Source organism: Engystomops pustulosus, chromosome 7 (assembly GCF_040894005.1).
Source record: "Engystomops pustulosus chromosome 7, aEngPut4.maternal, whole genome shotgun sequence".
NCBI lineage: Eukaryota > Metazoa > Chordata > Amphibia > Anura > Leptodactylidae > Engystomops > Engystomops pustulosus.
In genome coordinates, this window is record NC_092417.1 from 19,402,174 (window position 1) to 19,423,238 (window position 21,065).

Below are 21,065 nucleotides of genomic sequence, written 5' to 3' on the forward strand. Positions count from 1 at the left end.
GTCTGACTCCGGTTTTCCAAAGATCTCCTCTTCCATCTCCTACGTCTGCTACCAAAAAGCCCTTGCAGATGGGTAAAACCCGGCTATCACCCCAAAAGTGCTCCAGACGTAGACAGGGAAATCTCTGCATCTACTGTGCCAGCCCGGAACACTTCCTCCAGTCTTGTCCAGTACGTCCACAGCATTTAGGAAGTCATTCACTCCTACGGTTTTGAGGAGGAGCATCCCAAGGCGAGGCTTCTCCACGCCTGCATCTTCCAGTTCTGCTCAGCTTCGGAACCAGTGACCCTGTTCCAGTCTTGGCCTTCCTGGACTCCAATTCTGTGCTCTGATCCTTACGACTGTCCTATAGAGTTGCTACCAGGCACTTCTCCTCCACGTGGTTGGGTATATCAACTCTCCTTGCCCGAGACTGCGGCTATGTTGGCCTATATCAAGGAGAATCTGCAGAAGGGGTTCATCCACAAATCCTCTTCTACTGCCAGTGCTGGATTCTTCTTCGCGGCCAAGATGGATGGCTCCCTCCGTCCATGTATTGACTACCGCGGCCTCAATAAAATCACGGTGAAGAAACGCTACCCGCTACCCTTGATCACAGAACTTTTTGACCTTTTACGTTATGCCAAGGTTTTCAACTGCGGTGGGCCAAGGTTTTCAACTGCGGTGGGCATATAACCTCATCTGCATCTATGAAGGCGATGAGTGGAAGACCACCTTCAATACTCGTGACGGGCACTTTGAGTACCTGGTTATGCCCTTTGGACTGTACAATGTGCCTGCAGTGTTTCAGAAATTTGTCAATGACATTTTTAGAGATTTTCTCTTCACCTGTGTCGTAGTCTTGTAAAAACAAAAGATACCTGCGCTGGCTATGTTGATCTGCACCTTGTGGACTACTATTTGGCTTGGAAACACTATCCAAAGTGAAATACACCTCACGAAAAGACTATTGCTCTACATGAGATTTACGGGACCTACGGGACAAAACCTCACTAAACGGAAGGAATCGAACTTCCCACACAGGAGGGGTTCCATATACAGGTTTGTGCATCGTGCACACTGATGTTTAAATCATTGTAGATCCATTAGTGGTATAGCGTTTATCCGAACCTAATAGTCCAAACTTTATAGCCAGCGAAGGTATCTTTTGTTTTTACATAAGTAGTGTTTGTAGCAGTGGAGAGGCACATTGTCCTTACCAGCGAAGGTTTTTTCTTGCTTATTTAAGCACTCTGTCCAACCCATCTACATCTGTATCTCATCAGTGTATACCAAAAATACCCCCCTTTTTTAATCTAAATTCACGTTTGTGTCGTAGTCTGCCTAGACGATTTCTTGGTGTTTTCTTCTGATCTGGAGTCTTATCATGTCCACGTACGACAAGTTCTTAGGCGCCTAAGGACCAATCGTCTCTATGCCAAACTGGAGAAGTGTCAGTTCCATCAGAAGAGTCTTCCATTTCGTGGATACATCATCTCCGGTGAGGGCCTACAGATTGATCCAACCAAGTTATCTGCGGTACTTCAGTGGCCTTGCCCAGTAGGACTTCATGCTATACAGAGATTCCTGGGTTTCGCCAATTACTACTGGCAGTTTATATTGCATTTTTCCTCTCTCGTGTCCAGCATTGTGGCATTAACAAAAAAGAACGCTGATCCTAAACTCTAGCCTCTGACGGCCGAAGAAGCATTTCCCAAGCTTAAATCTGCCTTTGCTTATGCCCCTGTCCTTACACGGCCCGACACTGAGAAACCATTTCAACATGAGGTGGATGCTTCCTCTGTAGGTGCTGGAGCTGTTCTCACCCAGAAAGGGCCCAAAGGCCAAACAGTCACTTGTGTGTTTTTCTCTAAGACATCCTCTGCTGCCGAGAGGAATCGAGAACTTCTTGCTATTAAACTTGCCTTGGAAGAGTGGTGCTATCTTTTGGAGGCTAGTCATCCGGCCTGTGTATATACGGACCACAAGAATCTCCTGTACCTCCAAACTGCTCAGTGCCTCAACCCATGACAAGCTCGCTGGTACCTTTTCTTTTCTCACTTTAATTTCCTGTTCCACTTCCGCCCTGCTGAGAAGAATGTCAAAGCCGATGCTCTCTCTCGTGCCTCCGATCTTGTTTGGGAAGAACCAGCTCTGCAGCATGTTATCCCTCCTGAAAGACTGATTCTTGCTGCTCCAGTGGATCTGCGGCAGCTCCCTCCTGGCAAGACATATGTCCAACCTGCTTTTCGGAAAAAGATATTGACTTGGGGACATTGCTCTCGAGTGGCTGGGCATCCTGGGGTGCATCGTTCAGTAGCCCTCATTTCTCGCTACTATTGGTGGCCAGACGTGGTCAAAGATGTGCAAGAGTTTGTGGGTTCCTGCACGTACTGTGCTCATAATAAGCCATCTCGCCTTAAGCCTGCTGGTCTCATGTTGCCGCTGCTGCTACCCAGCTGCCCGTGGACTCACATGGCCATGGACTTTTTTACGGATCTACCATCTTCCTCTGGAAATTCGGTCATTTGGATGGTAACTGATAGGTTCTCGAAGATGTCTCATTTTGTTCCGCTGTCAGGTCTGCCATCAGCTCCTCGTCTGGCCAGTCTGTTCTTCCTCCATATCTTTCGGCTACATGGACTCCCTCTGCACATTTTCTTGGAGCATGGGACCCAGTTTCTTTGCAGATTCTGGTGTTCCCTCTGCAATCAACTGCAGGTCAAGCTGGACTTCTCCGCATATCATCCCCAGACTAACGGGCAAGTAAAGAGGGTCAACCAAACTCTGGGCTATTACCTCACTTTGTCTCTGCTCGTCAGGACGACTGGTCCACCCTGTTACCGTGGCGCTGACCCTTTCTTTATTGTCTTTGGACTAATTCCACGTACACCGCTTCCACTGTCCGTGCCCTCGGACGTCCCTGCGGTAGAAGAATTGGTGCAGGACCTCAACTTGATCTGGGAAGAGACACGTCAGTCTCTGCTTCAGGCATCAGTCCGCACCAAGACCCAAGCTTATAGGAAGCGCAGGCCTCCTTTAGTTTTCTCTCCGGGTGACAAGGTGTGGTTATCATCTAGATATGGTCCAAGTTTTCTGGGGCCATTCGAGGTGATAAAACGCATACATCCTGTGGCTTAAAAACTCCACCTTCCTCCCACTATGCGCATCCCGAAATCCTTCCACGTCACTCTCCCGATGCCTGTCATCTTGAACCGCTTGTCTCGGCAATCTCCTCCTCCGGCACCTGAGGCGGACTCCACTGATGTATTCGAGGTAAAGGAGATTCTGGACATGAAGACAGTGATAGGGAAGCAGTTCTTCCTTGTTGACTAGAAGGGGTTCGGGCCTGAGGAAAGATCTTGGGAGCCCGGAGTCAATATCTTGGACCGTGGCCTCCCACAGAGGTTCCTCTGTGAGGGGGTAGGCCAAAGGGGGTCGTGGGTACACCCGTGCCTCGCTTCAGTCCCCGGCTCCTCGGCAGCTCCCAGTATTCCCCACACCTCCTTACCCCTCCACACTCCTGCTCAGGATTCGGCAGCGCACCACGCACGTCCCCAGCACTTAGGGCAGCGCTCAAAGATTTAAAGGTTCAGCACACCGCTAATTGGTGCTGGCCATTTCCTGGAATTTTATAAAAGGCGGCCACTTCCTGCATTCCCCGCCAGATCTTTGTGCTTCATGCCTCTGAGAAAGCTTGTTTCGTTGCCTTGTGCCTGTCTGCTGATTTCCCATTGTGACGCCGGTTCCGTCCCCGACTTTGACTCCGTGCTGCCTGCCTTGACCTCCTGCTTTGTTCCTGATGTTGATCCTGTGCTGCCTGTCTCAACCTCTTGCCTGTCCCCAACCACAATTCTGCCTCACAAATTTGTACCACGCCTTGGCCACCACCACGGGCAAATTCGCGCTCGGTGGTACCCTGCCGCAGCAAGTCCATCCCGCTTTGCGCTGCCACTTAGACTCCGCTCCCCGGTGTCGGCTTACTCCATCACTCACGGTGTTACAGAGGATCCACTACCTCAAATCCTGACAAAAAGCTAGCCAGACCGGTGCACGGGGCTCCTTGCTGCTTAAAAATATGCATATTTGTACATGTTTATACAACCACACACATTTATATACTTATATACACACAAAGTTCTACACTCATACATACACATTTATACACTTTTCCACAAATACATACATGTATACACTCATATGCACACATTTATGCACTCATATATATATATATTTATACACTCATACAGTATATATATTATATATATTATTCAAACATATTATATTCAAACATACTGCATAATCCTACATATAGCATATACACACAAACACACAATATATAGAATTCATACACACATACATTCAATATATACAGACATTTGTATTTACTCAATGTCAAGCACTCTTCTTACACTAGGAAGGTCAGAGGCCACACATCTAAATGAAGCCTAGTACAGACCACTTGATGTAAGTAGACAGCAGGAAACAGAGGTAATAGACGTCCAGTCCTACTTTTTTGCTCTCTTCCTCCCTAACATTTCTCATCTCAGCTTCCAGCTCAGCTGTATTTTGTGGAAGCTGTGCATTATTATATGCATATGGTGTACAATGGTGTATATGTATATTACAGGGCACCTCCTCCATTCTTCAGTGTGACAGTTCGGGTGCCGGGTTCCCTGACACTTTCAGCCCTATAGCAGCTGCTATGGCTGCTACACCAGTTGTTACACCCCTGTTTGAGTAAAACAAGTGAATACATGTGAGCTCATTGTGCTAACAGACCTGTTTGCCTTGGCGCTTAGTCCAAGTGCACTACCCTTATGGTAGCCCCATAGAGGGTTCTGGACTTTACTTTACAGTTTCACAAGAACACTATCTCTCTCTCTGGTGGAAGATCGTCTAGGTTGGTTAGAGGATGTCAATCACAGAGAAGAATTCTAGAATTTGATATCAACAGGAAATTTTTGTAAGGAACAACCAAGATAAGAAACCCAACAATCAGACACCCTCTCCATGTCACAGTAACTTTGATTTGGATAGGAGTAGGGTAGTGCAAAAGCATTATTATTGTGAACAGGTTTCAACTAACTCTCTGAGTCAAAACCTTTCCAGTCCAGCTCCACAAAGATTAGTTCATTTTGCAACCTTATCGCAGACCAGGTATTCTTGAACTTATATTGGGATTCAGAGATACGAGGAGTAGAAATGTTATTATTAAATTGATTAATGTTATAGAAAAATTGATTGAAATTGATTGGTACCATCTAACTACTACTACTACTACTAATGGTAGATGTACCATACTTAAATTCGTGTTCATTTGTCAAGGAGATGACATTGCTTTTAGTATGTCCAGGAACAATGAGATTTTCTTAAAAAGACTAAAAATATTAAAATGAGCCTGAGGCACTCCAGCCTATGTCACTGTAGCACCTCTTGATCCGTTGCCTTATAACATATGCATGCCCGCTCTGTGCTTATTGCAGCCTACCCCCACCAGCCGTTCCACAGACCTCATAATCAGTGGGTGGGACCAGACTGCAAAGGCGTGTCCTTGTTACTTGACTTTTTTGCATTTTTTACTTTTATTGGAGGTATAATTTGGGTTAGCGGATGAAAATCAGAAAGTTATGCCACAAACAGTCTCCCTATAGCCCCTGTAATATGCAAGAAAAACTCCTCAAATATAGCAAAATAACCCAATGGTTTATTAAATCAGAAAAAGAAGCAGGAGAACAGACAGAAAGCATAATGAAGATTATTATTAGAAAAGGTTATTGAAGGTTAATTTGTTGTCATTAAACACTTTTTGTTTCTAAAAATCTTTATTACACATTTTTTAAATTCCGAATTTCTTACACTATAAATGATGGGATTCAACATGGGAGTGACTACTGTGTAGAGGATAGAGAGAACTTTATCCTGACCTGGCAAGTGACTAGACCTTGGGCTCATGTACATAAATACTAGTGTGCAATAGTATAGGGATACCACTGTAAGATGGGAGGAACATGTAGAGAAAGCTTTGAGTCTTCCTTTGGTAATGTGGATTTTTAGAATGGTTGAAATGATTTGAATATAAGATACCAGCGTCAACAGGAATGAGCAAAGAGTAAAGAAGGCACCGGTGATAAAGAGTACAAGTTCATTGACCCAAGTGTCTGTACACGATAGCTGGAGGAGTGGTGGCATCTCACAAAAATAATGGTTCACTTGAGTGGACTTACAATAGGACAACCGGAAGGTCAGAACTGCATGGATCATAGAGAATGAGAAGCTTAAAGTCCAGGATCCGGCAGCCAACCCTAGACGTCTCCTTGTGTCTATGATTGTTTTATAATGCAAAGGCTTACAGATAGCAACATATCTATCATAAGCCATAACAGCCAACATCAAACACTCTGTAGATCCCAGACTCAAATGGAAGTACATCTGTGTAGCACATGCCAAGAAAGATATTGTCCTATCCTGGGATATGGTATTTTTAAGCAGCTTGGGTACAATGGTGGTGGAGAAACAAAGATCAATAATTGCAAGATTGCTGAGGAAGAAGTACATTGGTGTCTGGAGAGAAGAATTAAACCTCACCACAATGATTATCAGAAAGTTTCCAGATAGTGTCACCAAATACATAAAGACAAACAAAAAAAAGAGGATAAGTTGCCAATCTGGATTGTTAGAGAGTCCTATGAGGATAAAGGTTTTCACCAATGTTTGATTCATATTTTATCTGCATAAGATGTTTATTATTTAACTGGATAAATGATTGGAAATTACTTAATAGTAAGAAAGAGACTGGAATTTAACATTTTTATAAGTTTTTTCAGTTTATAAATAGACCTATAGTTCAACACCACTGCAACCCATCTACTCTCCGACTGTGACCCATCTTCTCCCCAACAGAAAAAGTCTCCAACCTCAACTAGAAAATTTCCCCTCGGTTCTATTCTTGGTGAAGGATTTGGACAGTACATTTGGGAATCACTAATACTAGTTATATGTATTTATGTTAGCTAAAATGGTTTAGGATTTCTGATTTTCTGAGAAGACTAGGTAATGACTTCAATCTCAACGTTTGGGTTACTGGCAGCCAAGCCTTATCACAGAAGTGCCAAGTCTCGGATATACATGGCAAAAAAGGGGAAAAAATGAAATGTCTATAGCAATAATTTGTAACATTTTGTACCAAGTAGTCATCCTCAGGTTGGATGGCGAACACTGGTGGAGGCCATTTTAAAGGCTCTCCAGAGATGCTCAATACAGGAGAGGACACAAGCTATGTGAGGGGGTTATATACAGGAGTGGACACAAGACATTTGAGTGGTTATATACAGGAGAGGACACAAGCCATGTGAGGGGGTTATATACAGGAGAGGATACAAGCCATGTAAGGGGTTATATACAGGAGAGGACACAAGCCATGTGAGGGGGTTATATACAGGAGATGATACAAGCCATGTAAGGGGATTATATACAGGAGAGGATACAAGCCATGTGATGGGGTTAATATACAGGAGAGGGCACAAGCCATGTGAGGGGGTTATATACAGGAGAGGACACAAGCCATGAGAGGGGTTATATACAGGAGAGGATACAAATCACGTGAGGGGGTTATATACAGGAGTGGACACAAGCCATGTGAGGGGTTATATACAGGAGAGGACACAAGCCATGTGAGGGGTTATATACAGGAGAGGATACAAGCCACGTGAGGGGTTATATACAGGAGAGGACACAAGCCATGTGAGGGGGTTATATACAGGAGAGGATACAAGCCATGTGAGGGGGTTATATACAGGAGAGGATACAAGCCATGTGAGGGGGTTATATACCGGAGTGGACACTACTGTTAATTTGGGATTTAACATGTTTCATTTTTAATGCATTTTGAAACTATTGACAACAGCTGAGGAGGTGATTTGCCTTATTTCATTACTGTTAACAATTGAATTTACAAAACGCATAGTAAATGCAATAATAACACATGCATTGCGTTTTGTAAGCACAAATGTTAACAGTAATGAAATAAGGCAAATCACCTCTGCTCAGCTGTTGTAATTGGTTTCAAAATGCATTAAAATGCAATTAAACTGCTTCGTGTGACCTCACCCTTAGATGTAACAATTTAAAAAAAAAAATGCAAAAATTTAAGAATTTTGACAAAAGAGGTTACTGTGCAAAATATTAAAGATTCAAAGCATGTGAAATAATTCCTATTTACATGTTAAAATCGGGTCCATGAAAAAAAAACTCCCTTTGCACTTGCCCTGGACCAGGTGCAGATTTGCGCCTAAAATGTCGCAAAAAAGGCACTAAAAAGTGAAACCTAAGTGAAACGTCGCACGGAACATCTGGAAAACAAAGATACATAAGGCACACTGCAAAAGGTGCAGTCCAAGGCGTACTTGAAAGACGACGAGTGAAAAGTCGCAAAAAAGTCGCAAATACGACAAAAGTCGCAAAAATGAGACAATTTGACAAGCACAAATAATGATACATGTCCCCCAGTGATGCTTAACATGTTTATGATAATTGTTACATTTACTTGTAAATAATTTCAAGGGAAAAGGGTAAATTAAATGTTTAGGTTTTTTTGTAATGGAATATGATTTCCTTCACTTACTAGAGACCTACAACAGAGCAAAACATTGATTCAGCTCACCCTAATAGGGATGGGATTTTTTTCTCTGGACCCTTTGGACATCTAGGGACAGCATATCCAATAGGGCAAGCGTGGGACCGCCCTTGTTAGGGCGGGAGTCAATCTTCTGGGCGATAGGTGAGAGAACTTAGGGATAGCTGTCACATCTGGACAATAGGCTCCCTGTCATCCTATCGCACCATCTGAACTCGAACCAAGTGCACTACTGGACTGGGTGAGATTGGTTCAACTTTTCCTCCTCTCTATGTGCTGTAGCTGGTTATGTTATTGACTATAAGAAGTTACAAGATTTTGACATCGGCTAATGATCTGTATAGGAGTATGATATGCACTAATCACGTGTACATAAAAAGATCTGTGTCCTATCAGTGATATATACACTTGCCCTTACCAATTGTCACATGCTGTGCGGCGTCATTCAGATTTTAGGATTTAATGTTTTTTATCTTTACTATTAAAAGTTATGTCTTAATATTTATCACATTTTGCTTTTCTATACCGCTCACCCTAATGCAACCGGCAATGGCTTCTGCTCTGTAGGTGCACTTTCCAGGTGCACTTTTAATTCCTAAAGCCAGATAGTAGACAGATATCCAGCACATCATGGATATTGGCAGAACATCTTCTTTATTGAAAAATGTTTAAATACACCATTGCAAACTCTGAGACGACAAATGTGTTTCAACTACACAAAGTCTTACTCATGACCATAAGTAAGACTTTGTGAAAACGAAATTGGTCAGTGTGTGGGGAGCTTGCAATGGCTGTAGGGCCTTTTTAAAACATTTTTCATTAAAGAAGAAGAAGCTGATATCCACATGATGCTTGATTTTATTTCTACTTCTCTAGACATTGATGTTATGATATTTTAACTAATGATTAGAAAATGATTACAGAATGTGCCCCTCGTAAAAATATTGAGATGCCTTTAAGAGTGGCATTAACAGAGACCCCCTAAATTGTCCCTCAAATGATACCATCCTCAGAATACATGGCACAAATTTGTACTCCAAAATGTTTTCAACAAAGAAGAAGTTCCTCTATTTCCACTTGTAGACCATAAAGAAGTTGCATTAGGAATGTGAATGAGGCACCTAAGACAGGTTTCAAAGGATTTAGGCCAGTGGAGCTACAGGGTTCACCATTTAAATAAAGTGATGCATATATACTTACTGTGCTTATGTCCAAATTGTATTATCTATGTGCACAGTATGCACATCTGTGATGTTCAGCAAATATAGAGAATATGGTCAGTGCCATAAAATATTTCCTAATAAATATACTGCCAAGATCCCCAGAGGACTTGTTTTTTTTTGGGAGAAGGTGCAATCAATTTAATTGTATCACCGTTTTGTGTCTTGGACTCTCCCAGCACAATTACAATACCTGTAATACCTTAAATATTATTCCAATAGAAATGTTTACATTGATTTGAGACAAGATAAGAACACTGCAGAAAGTGAAGATTTTAGATCACTGAAACTTTACAACTGCAATTTTTTTGTCCAGAATTGAAAGAGAATATTAAACAATAAAGATTACAATTTAAATATGTTAATAAATAAAAAGAAAACTAATAAATCATGAAAGCTAACACTTTGGGGCAGATTTATTAAGCATTGGGAGTTTCCAGAGTTTTGAGTTTCTATGCAAAGTTATGCTTGTCTGCCATTATATGAATTTCTGTATTTGTACACAACTCTGTTCTATGACTGGTTCAGAATCGGATCTGTTTTCTTTGACCAAGCATGGCTTGACCTGCTTGTTATCCCTATTTTCCTGCCCTGACCCCTGACAGGTAACTTGCATTTTGTCTGATGTTTTCCCTGACCTATTGCTTTCCAGCTCCAAACCTGGACTTTCTCTGACTATTCTTTGTCTGATTCCTATTTGTTTGGACTGGTGCTGTATGACCCACTTTGGTCAGCTATCATCAACATTGGGGCAGCTTCAAGTCAACAGTTTTCAGTCCTTGTCTCAGCAAAGTCCAGATCCCTGCATGGGGTGAAAGGGTGCAAACTAATGGGGACTTATGGATTTAGCCCTTGCGATTAGCCTTCAGTCAAGGTGACAGCCAAGGTTAGGTGACACAGTGACATTGCGGTGCTTGTTATACTAAGATTTTGTAAATTGTCACAGAATACTGGAGGGAAATTCATTAAGCAGGAATTTTTCACATCCCTTCATATTTACCATACCTCTTTTATCACACCAGATAAACAGTATAAAAAGGCGTCAGCCTATTGATATTTCCGGTAGTTAGTTACATGGCCGGACAATTAAACACCAGGTTATCTGGTATAGAATTGCACTGTATCCTGTGCCTGGATTAAGCACAGGCTATAGCTAGTAAATAGGCATGCAGGGCTAGCCTCCATGCACTCCGGCTTCACAAGATTTAAAGGGCCAGTGCACCATTAATTGGCGCTGGCCTTACCCAGAATTCTATTTAACCCACCCTCTCCCCGCACACCCTGACAGATCTTTGTGCCTCACAGCCTTAAAAAGCGCTTGTTTCCCATGACCTTTGCGATTAGTGTGATTTCCCATTGTGACCCCGGACCTGTTCCTGTTTACGCTCCTCCACCGTCAGCCCGGACCTTCTGCTCTGCCTCTGACCCTGAACCTTTGCCACCTGTCTTGACCTCCTGCCTGTCCCTGACCATAGACCTGACTTCCATTTCTGTATTTGCCTTGACAGCCAATGGGGACAAAGTCGCTGTTAGAATCAGTGGATCCTCTGGACCACCGCGGGAGATGTAACTAGCCAACACCCGGAACCGGAGCCTAGCGGCACCTGGTATTCACCAGAGCCCGCCGCAAAGTGGGTTGGACTTGCTGCGGCAGGATACCACTAGGTCGTTCCCAGGTGTGACTAGCCCACGGTGGCAGCCGAGGTCGAGGTACCTTAGCGGATGACAATCTCGTAGACGGGTCCAGGCACAGGGTCAGGGCAGGCGGCAGAGATGCAACGTCAGGTCCAAGTCCGGGGTCAGCAACAGGAGGTCCAGGCAGGTGGGAACGGGAACACAGGCACACGGAACACAGCAACACGGAGGAACTCAGGTAACACGGCAACAAAGGACTCAGGAGCGGGAACACACAGGAATACACAGGAACACAGGAATACGCAGGAATACACAGGAACGCAGGAATACTCGCTTGGAAGCTTTCTCTAAGGCTATGAGGCACAAAGATCCGGCAGGGGACACAGGAAGAGGCAGGATTCTTAAAGGTGAGGTTCAGCCAGTGCACCAATTAGCGGTGCGCTGGCCCTTTAAATTTTCGGCAGGAGCCGCGCGCGCGCCCTAGGAGGCGGGGACGCGCGCGCACAGCAGTCCGGGGAAGAGCAGGAGCCGGGAGAGGTGAGTGCAGAGACCGGCCTGCAGCGGGGGCAAACGGGGGTGCAAGGATGCGCCCGCGATCCGAGACAGGGATCGCGGGAGCACCCGTGACAGTGCCCCCCTTCGGCCTCCCTCTCTTCTTGGGCCTGAGAAAACGTTGGAGCAGGCTCTTGTCCAAGATGTTATCCTCTGGCTCCCAAGATCTCTCTTCAGGACCAAATCCCTTCCAGTCTACCAGAAACAACCGCCTACCTCTCACTGTCTTAGTATCCAGGATCTCCTTCACCTCGAAGACATCAGTAGAGTCCGCTTGTGGGGCCGGAGGGAGAGGAACTTGTCGGGTGAAGTGGTTTAAGATGACTGGCTTGAGGAGGGAAACGTGGAAGGAGTTGGGTATGCGCATGCTAGGAGGCAGCCGCAATTTGTAGGCTACCGGGTTGATGCGACTGAGGATTTCAAATGGACCCAAGAACCGGGGTCCCAATTTGTAACCAGGGATCTTCAGTCGGACGTACCTTGAGGATAACCAGACCCTGTCACCAGGAGCTAAGACAGGAAAAGGCCGACGTTTCTTGTCCGCTTGATGCTTGGTCTTGGCAGAAGTTTGGAGCAATGAGGTACGGACTTGTTCCCAGATGGCTTTTAGATCCTGTACCAAGTCCTCCACAGCAGGAACATCTGCAGACACAGGTAACGGAAGAGGAGGCCGTGGGTGCAGTCCGTAATTAATAAAGAAGGGAGCAGAACCAGCAGAAGTGGAGTCCAGGGAATTGTAGGAAAACTCCGCCCATGGTAAAAGAGAAGCCCAGTCATCCTGACGAGCGGACACAAAGTGGCGGAGATAGCATCCCAAAGTCTGATTCACCCTCTCTTCTTGGCCGTTGGACTGAGGATGATAGGCAGAGGAAAAGTCCAATTTCACTTGCAGCTGATTGCACAGAGATCTCCAGAACTTGGACACGAACTGAACACCTCGATCAGAAACGATGTGCCGGGGAAGGCCATGAAGCCGGAAGATGTGCTGGAAGAAGAGACTGGCAAGACGTGGGGCTGAAGGCAAACCTGGTAGAGGGACAAAATGGGACATCTTAGAGAAGCGGTCTGTCACCACCCAGATAACGGTATTGCCAGATGATGGCGGCAGATCAGTAATGAAGTCCATAGCCACGTGAGACCACGGGCAGGTAGGCACGGGTAACGGCAACAGAAGACCAGCTGGTTTTTGTCGTGAGGGCTTATTGCGAGCACAAGAGGCACAAGACCGCACAAAATCCCGAACATCCTTGACCAAATCAGGCCACCAATAGAAACGGGAAATCAGGGCCACAGAGCGCTGCACCCCAGGGTGCCCAGCCACTCGAGAAGAATGTCCCCAGGTCAGGATCCTCTTTCGAAGTCCAGGTCGCACATAAGTCTTGCCGGGAGGTAATTGCTGAAGGTCCACCGGCGCTGCCAGCACAAGCCTCTCTGGAGGAATGATGTGTCTCGGAGCATAGTCCTCCCCCATAACATCGGAAGCACGTGACAGGGCGTCAGCCTTGATGTTTTTCTCGGTTGGTATAAAATTGATCTGGAAGTCAAAACGGGAAAAGAATAGGGACCACCGGGCTTGACGTGGGTTCAACCGTTGAGCTGTCTGCAGGTACTGGAGGTTCTTGTGGTCCGTGAAAATACTGACTGGAAATCGAGCTCCCTCCAGCAGATGACGCCATTCCTCCAAGGCAAGCTTGATAGCCAGAAGCTAACGATCCCCTATAGAATAATTTCTCTCTGCGGAGGAAAATGTTTTGGAGAAGAAGCCACAGGAGAGAGTTCGGCCCCTAGGCCCCTTCTGGGTAAGAACCGCTCCAGCTCCTACGGAAGAGGCATCGACTTCCAGAAAGAATGGCTTCTCGGTATCAGGTCTGGTAAGAACAGATGCAGAGGAAAACGCCGTCTTTAATCTCGTGAAGGCCTCCTCAGCCGCAGGGGGCCAGAGACGAGAATTGACACCTTTTTTTGTTAGCGCCACCAGTGGAGCTACCAGGGAAGAAAAATGTGGAATGAATTGCCTATAATAATTGGCAAAGCCCAGGAATCTTTGGATAGCACGCAGTCCCACTGGGCGTGGCCACTGAAGAACTGCAGATAGTTTAGCGGGATCCATCTGCAGGCCTCTGTCGGAAATAATGTAGCCAAGGAATGGAAGGCTCCTTTGATGAAAGTGGCATTTTTCCAGTTTGGCATAGAGATGGTTAGTCCTGAGGCGACTGAGCACTTGCCGTACATGGGACTGATGGGACTCGAGATCAGCAGAAAACACGAGGATGTCATCCAGGTAAACCACAACACAGCTGTACAATAAGTCCCTGACGATATCATTAACGAATTCCTGGAAAACGGCTGGTGCATTGCAAAGTCCAAAGGGCATAACTAAATATTCAAAATGCCCATCACGGGTGTTAAAGGCAGTCTTCCACTCGTCACCCTTCCTGATGTGAATAAGATTGTAGGCACCACGAAGATCCAACTTGGTAAAGACTCTCGCGCCCCGTAGACGATCAAACAACTCCGTGATCAGCGGCAAGGGGTAGCGATTCTTAACGGTGACTTTGTTAAGACCGCGATAGTCTATACAGGGGCGAAGAGAGCCATCTTTCTTGGTGACAAAAAAGAAACCTGCGCCAGCTGGAGAGGAGGATTTACGTATGAAACCTCTTTGCAGATTTTCCTTAATATATTCAGACATGGCGGCTGACACCCGACCCCGTGGAGGAGAAGAGCCGGGCAGCAAGTCGATGGGGCAATCATAGGGACGATGTGGAGGAAGAGTCTCTGCCTGTTTTTTGGAGAACACATCTGCGAAATCCAAGTATGGAGCGGGGAGCCCCTCCAGGGGCTTGGGAGACAAGGTGGAAGTCCAGACAGGGAGCGGACGAGGGACCTCCATACAATGAGAAGAACAAGCAGGGCCCCAACGGAGAATCTCCCCAGAGGACCAGTCCAGCACAGGGGCATGTTGCTGCAACCAGGGGAGACCCAACAGGAGGGTGGAAGTGCTTTGGGGCAGTACAAAAAAAGAAAGTCTTTCTTTATGCAAGGCTCCAACTTGCAGAAGCAGGGGTTCCGTGCGAAACCGGATGGGCACGGAAAGAATCTGGCCACTGACTGAGGCAATGGACAATGGTTTCTCAAGACGAACCACTGGGAAGTGATGCCGGGAGACCAGGGCTGCGTCCATAAAGTTCGCTGTAGAGCCTGAATCCAGGAAAGCAGAAACTTGAATCTGGGTGCCGGTGTCTACGCTGAGGAGCACAGGAATAATCAGACGTGGAGAAGCTTGGCTCACACCTAGGGACGCTTCTCCCAAGAGCCCTAGGTGTTGGCATTTCCCGGACGTGGGGGACGAACAGGACAAGTCCCGATGAAGTGCCCTGGACTGGCACAATACAGACAAAGGTTCTCCTGTCGTCTTCTGGAACGCTCTTGTAGAGAGAGCCGGATTCTGTCCACCTACATGGGTTCCTCAGCAGACGATACAGGCGGAGGCTGGAGCGGTCTTTGGAAAGCAGGTGCGAGGCGAGGAAAACGTCTTACCTGAGCTTGAGGATGCTCAGAGCGAAGTTCCTCAGCGCGTTCCTTAAACCGGACATCTATCCGAGTGGCCAGTGTGATGAGACCACCCAGAGTTGACGGTAGATCCCGAGCCGCCAGCGCATCTTTGACCTGCGGCGAGAATCCTTTCTTAAAGGTGGCGATGAGAGCTGCATCGTTCCAGGCAAGTTCAGAGGCCAGGGTGCGGAACTGAACAGCATACTCTCCCACAGATGAGTTGCCTTGGCGAAGGTTCAACAACGCAGTCTCGGCAGAAGAAGCCCGTGCTGGTTCCTCAAAAACGGCCCGGAAAAGCCGCAAGGGTAGCCGTGACCGGGTCGCCTCTGTCCCAAAGAGGAGTGGCCCATGCCAGGGCCTTCCCAGAGAGAAGACTGACGAAAAATGCCACCTTGGAACGCTCCGTGACAAATTGCGAAGGCATAAGTTCTATTTGTAGGGAGCATTGAGTAATAAAACCCCTGCACTGTTTGGGGTCTCCGTCAAATTTGCTGGGCATAGACAGCCGTAGTCGTAGCTCAGCAGCAGGAAGGCAGACCGGGGTTGCAGGAGCCACGGGAGCAGACACGGGAACCTGTTGCTGTTGCTGGGTGGCTAGCAGCTGTTGCAGCATGGTGGTGACTTGATCCAGCTGTTCGCGTTGAGCGGCAATCTCCCGGGATTGCTGGACCACTATGGCAGCAAAGTTTGGTCGAGTGGGAAGCGGAACCTCGGCGGGATCCATGGCCGGATCTTACTGTTAGGATCAGTGGATCCTCTGGACCACCGCGGGAGATGTAACTAGCCAACACCCGGAACCGGAGCCTAGCGGCACCTGGTATTCACCAGAGCCCGCCGCAAAGCGGGTTGGACTTGCTGCAGCAGGATACCACTAGGTCGTTCCCAGGAGTGACTAGCCCATGGTGGCAGCCGAGGTCGAGGTACCTTAGCGGATGACAATCTCGTAGACGGGTCCAGGCACAGGGTCAGGGCAGGCGGCAGAGATGCAACGTCAGGTCCAAGTCCGGGGTCAGCAACAGGAGGTCCAGGCAGGTGGGAACGGGAACACAGGCACACGGAACACAGCAACACGGAGGAACTCAGGTAACACGGCAACACAGGACTCAGGAGCGGGAACACACAGGAATGCACAGGAACACAGGAATACGCAGGAATACACAGGAACGCAGGAATACTCGCTTGGAAGCTTTCTCTAAGGCTATGAGGCACAAAGATCCGGCAGGGGACACAGGAAGAGGCAGGATTCTTAAAGGTGAGGTTCAGCCAGTGCACCAATTAGCGGTGCGCTGGCCCTTTAAATTTTCGGCAGGAGCCGCGCGCGCGCCCTAGGAGGCGGGGACACGCGCGCACACCAGTCCGGGGAAGAGCAGGAGCCGGGAGAGGTGAGTGCAGAGACCGGCCTGCAGCAGGGGCAAACGGGGGTGCACGGATGCGCCCGCGATCCGAGACAGGGATCGCGGGAGCACCCGTGACAGTCGCACCTGTGGAATGACCTGGTGGTACCATGCCGCAGCAAGTCCAACCCACTTTGCGGCAGGCTCTGGTGAAAACCAGTTGTCACTTAGACTCAGGTCCCAGGTGTTGGCTTACGTCATTGTCCGCGGTGGTCCAGTGGGTTCACTACCCCTGGATCCTGACTCCGCACTCGACTTGAGGTGGATATGATGTAAGGTGACCCTAGCCATGCTCCAAGAATACGAATAAATCAAGGCTTGTATGCCAGCAAACTAACACTTTGATAAATCCCCTTTATTGTGTGAAACTGGCCATAAAGTTTTCAGACTAATTTTCAATCACATTAATCACACTTTGCCCTTTAGTTTTCCATTGGCATAGCTTTAGTCAGGCTTCTGTTTTGCAGTATGAGATATAGTTTTTATTTATATTTAATTGTGGGGGGAAAAAACACTTTGAATACCATTTTTTACATTCTTCTTAGACCCAAAGTGATCAAAACCAGATAAGGGGAGAAAACCAGAAGTAGCAGAATGCAGGGACTTAGGAGGCTACAACCCATTTTTGGCTTGCATAGACACATACAACAAAGGCGTTTATTGACAGTCATTTTCACTGTTGCGATGGGCAGACTTTACTGCCTATTTCGCCGTAAAATAAGCTGAAATCCTTATTAAAGTAAATTTAAAAATGTTAAACACATTCCCCATATTGCAATTACTTCAGACAAGGAGAACTGTGTTTTTGAATCACCAATGTTATTGAAATGTATTTGGCGCCTTTATTTAATTTATTTTTTTCTTTTAGAGAACCTGGACAATGCTCTGTAACGTTAGTGTTCGAAATGCATTTCAAAGTAAGATATCACTCTGAAAGAATAACCATCAATCAATCAGACATGTTCCCATCCTAGTTATTATTCACATATAAGATCTAATAGGAAATGTGCAGATAACACCCCACTCTGACAGAGTATTACAACATCAACCCTAACCCCATTCTATAAGACTAAGACAGCCATGTTCTTCATACAAAGCTATACTATATACTGTGATTGCACTTCTATAGATTCAGCAATTATATGCTAACTCCTCTATTCCATGAAACCCTTATGCCTCTATTCTTATGGATTATGAACATCTACGCCCTCCCACCTAAGACCAAAATTAGTGTTAAGCAGAACTGAATAGAAGTTTATTAGTAGTTTGTGCCCAGGTCTGGGTTTAGCTCAAGCCACACCGCCTTTCATGGCAGCAATTGCTGCTGCATTATCTCTTTACATGCCACTGGCATATGAATAGCTGTGGGCATGCTTGCAGGCATCAGCATGCCGGCGGTGCAGGGCGTCACCATTTTGGGGAGGTTCATTGCTTCCTCATTATGTCTGCAAGACTAACGATCCTCCTTAAAATGGCTACTCCTGTCAGTGCCAGCACACATGTGGCCCCTTTAATTTAAACAGTGATCACCCACAATCAGTGCAAGCACCAATTGCGAGTGTTTCCGTTGGTGTTTCAGGTTGGTGTTACTTGGTTCAGTACTTGAACCCAAACAGTTTTTTAAAATTCGGGTTTGTCCGCCACAAATATTTAATGGGGGAGCTCATCACTTTCAATAACCTTTGTGTTCTCACCCCTAAATCATAAAAACCCTTTCCCTTCTATTTCTTAGGGCTTACTTGAATTGCTCTTCTATAGTTTATTCTGTGGCTATAGTATGTCCACAAATGTCCTTTTGGAATCTGAGGGAGCATGTTCACGAGAAAAGCCTGGATGTCCATAAAAAAAATTAATTAAATCAATTAAATGTACAAGCGTAATTATAGATTGTACAGTTTCAAAAGATGAAATAGACCATATGTGCAATCTTGCGTAATTCATATGAGATTCATTTAGCTAAAACTCATATACAAATACTGAGAACTCCACATGACATACTACTATACAGTGTGAATAGCGCTATATACCATAGAATCAACTTTATACACTGCTGACTTGTTTGTAACAATTTTAAAAGTGTCACGGGTGTCCCCGCAATATACCCGTGCCTCGCTCCGGTCCACGGGTTCTCCACAGCCCCCAGCTCCCCCCGCACTTCCTTACCTCTCCATGTGCCTGCTCAGGATTCGGAAGCGCGCCACAGACATCCCTGCCACCTAGGGCGCGTCTGGCAGCGCTCGAAGATTTAAAGGACCAGCACACCGTTAATTGGTGCTGGCCGTTTTCTGGAATTTTATAAAAGTCGGCCACTTCCTGCATTCCCCGCCAGATCTTTGTGCTTCATGCCTCTGAGAAAGCTTTTTTCGTTGCCTTGTGCCTGTCTGCTGATTTCCCGTTGTGATTCCAGTTCCGTTACCGACTTTGACTCCGTGCTGCCTGCCTTGACATCCTGCTTTGTTCCTGTTGTTGATCCTGTGCTGCCTGTCTCAACCTCTTGCCTGTCCCCAACCTCGATTCACGACTTTGTACCACACCTTGGCCACCACCGCGGGCAAAATCACGCCTGAGGAGCAATCTGGTGGTACCCTGACGCAGCAAGTCCATCCCGCTTTGCGGCAGGCTCTGGTGAAAACCAGGTGCGCCTTAGACTCCGCTCCCAGGTGTCAGCTTACTCCATTGCTCACGGTGGTACAGAGGATCCACTACCTCAGATCCTGAAAGTAAGATCCGGTCATGGATCCCGCCGAGGTTCCGCTACCAGAACTGACTGATCTCTCCGCCATAGTAACCTGGCATTCCCAGCATATTGCCGTACAAAGTCAGCAGCTAGGAAACGCCATTCTACAGCGGATATTGTCCTCCCAGCAGCCACATCAAGTCCCTGCGGTTCCATCTGCTAGCCTGGTTTGTATACTTTCCACTGAACTTAGGTTGAGGCTCTCTATGCCTTCCAAATATGATGGAGATGTGAAGTTGTGCAGAGGCTTTATTGCTCCTTCCATATTGAACTAATGCCTACACAGTTTGTAACTGAATCGTTGAGAGTGGCTTTCATGATCAGTCTTCTCTCTGGAAGGGCCCTGGCATGGGGAACACCCTCTGGGACAAGGGAGACCCAGTTACAGCAGACATTACCACTTTCTTCGCTGAATTATAGACTGTCTTCGAGGAACCAGCCCGGGCGTCTTCTGCTGAGACTGCCCTTCTGAACTTGTGCCAAGGGGACTCCTCCGTGGGGGAAAATGTTGAGCAATTCCATATTCTGGCTTCAGAACTTTCCTGGAATGAAGCAGCCTTGGTCGCTACCTTTAAAAAAGGACTGTCTAGTCAGATCAAAGACGTCTTGTCTGCACGAGACCTGCCGCCCTGAATGGTCTCATTTCCTTGGCTACTCGGATAGACATCAACTTCTATGAACACAAGGAAGAAAAGCGGGTTGAACTGGCACAACCCAGAGTCCGACGTCTTTCTCGTCTGACTCCGGTTTTCCAAAGATCTCCTCTTCCATCTCCTACGTCTGCTACCAAAAAGCCCTTGCAGATGGGTAAAACCCGGCTATCACCCCAAAAGTGCTCCAGACGTAGACAGGGAAATCTCTGCATCTACTGTGCCAGCCCGGAACACTTCCTCCAGTCTTGTCCAGTACGTCCACAGCATTTAGGAAGTCATTCACTCCTACGGTTTTGAGGAGGAGCATCCCAAGGCGAGGCTTCTCCACGCCTGCATCTTCCAGTTCTGCTCAGCTTCGGAACCAGTGACCCTGTTCCAGTCTTGGCCTTCCTGGACTCCAATTCTGTGCTCTGATCCTTACGACTGTCCTATAGAGTTGCTACCAGGCACTTCTCCTCCACGTGGTTGGGTATATCAACTCTCCTTGCCCGAGACTGCGGCTATGTTGGCCTATATCAAGGAGAATCTGCAGAAGGGGTTCATCCACAAATCCTCTTCTACTGCCAGTGCTGGATTCTTCTTCGCGGCCAAGATGGATGGCTCCCTCCGTCCATGTATTGACTACCGCGGCCTCAATAAAATCACGGTGAAGAAACGCTACCCGCTACCCTTGATCACAGAACTTTTTGACCTTTTACGTTATGC

The 21,065-nt window shown here is 46.7% G+C and overlaps 1 protein-coding gene across 1 annotated transcript; it reads right to left on the reverse strand.

The window, feature by feature from the left end:
- Nucleotides 1-2,613: 2,613 nt before the first annotated feature.
- LOC140070064 (olfactory receptor 5B12-like) lies at nt 2,614-6,702 on the reverse strand. The gene is made up of 3 exons (XM_072116393.1): nt 5,812-6,702; nt 2,824-2,939; nt 2,614-2,734 (listed from the first exon to the last, which is right to left on the reverse strand). Exons 1-3 carry the CDS (start codon nt 6,700-6,702, stop codon nt 2,614-2,616), a joined length of 1,128 nt encoding a protein of 375 aa, XP_071972494.1.
- Nucleotides 6,703-21,065: the final 14,363 nt, after the last annotated feature.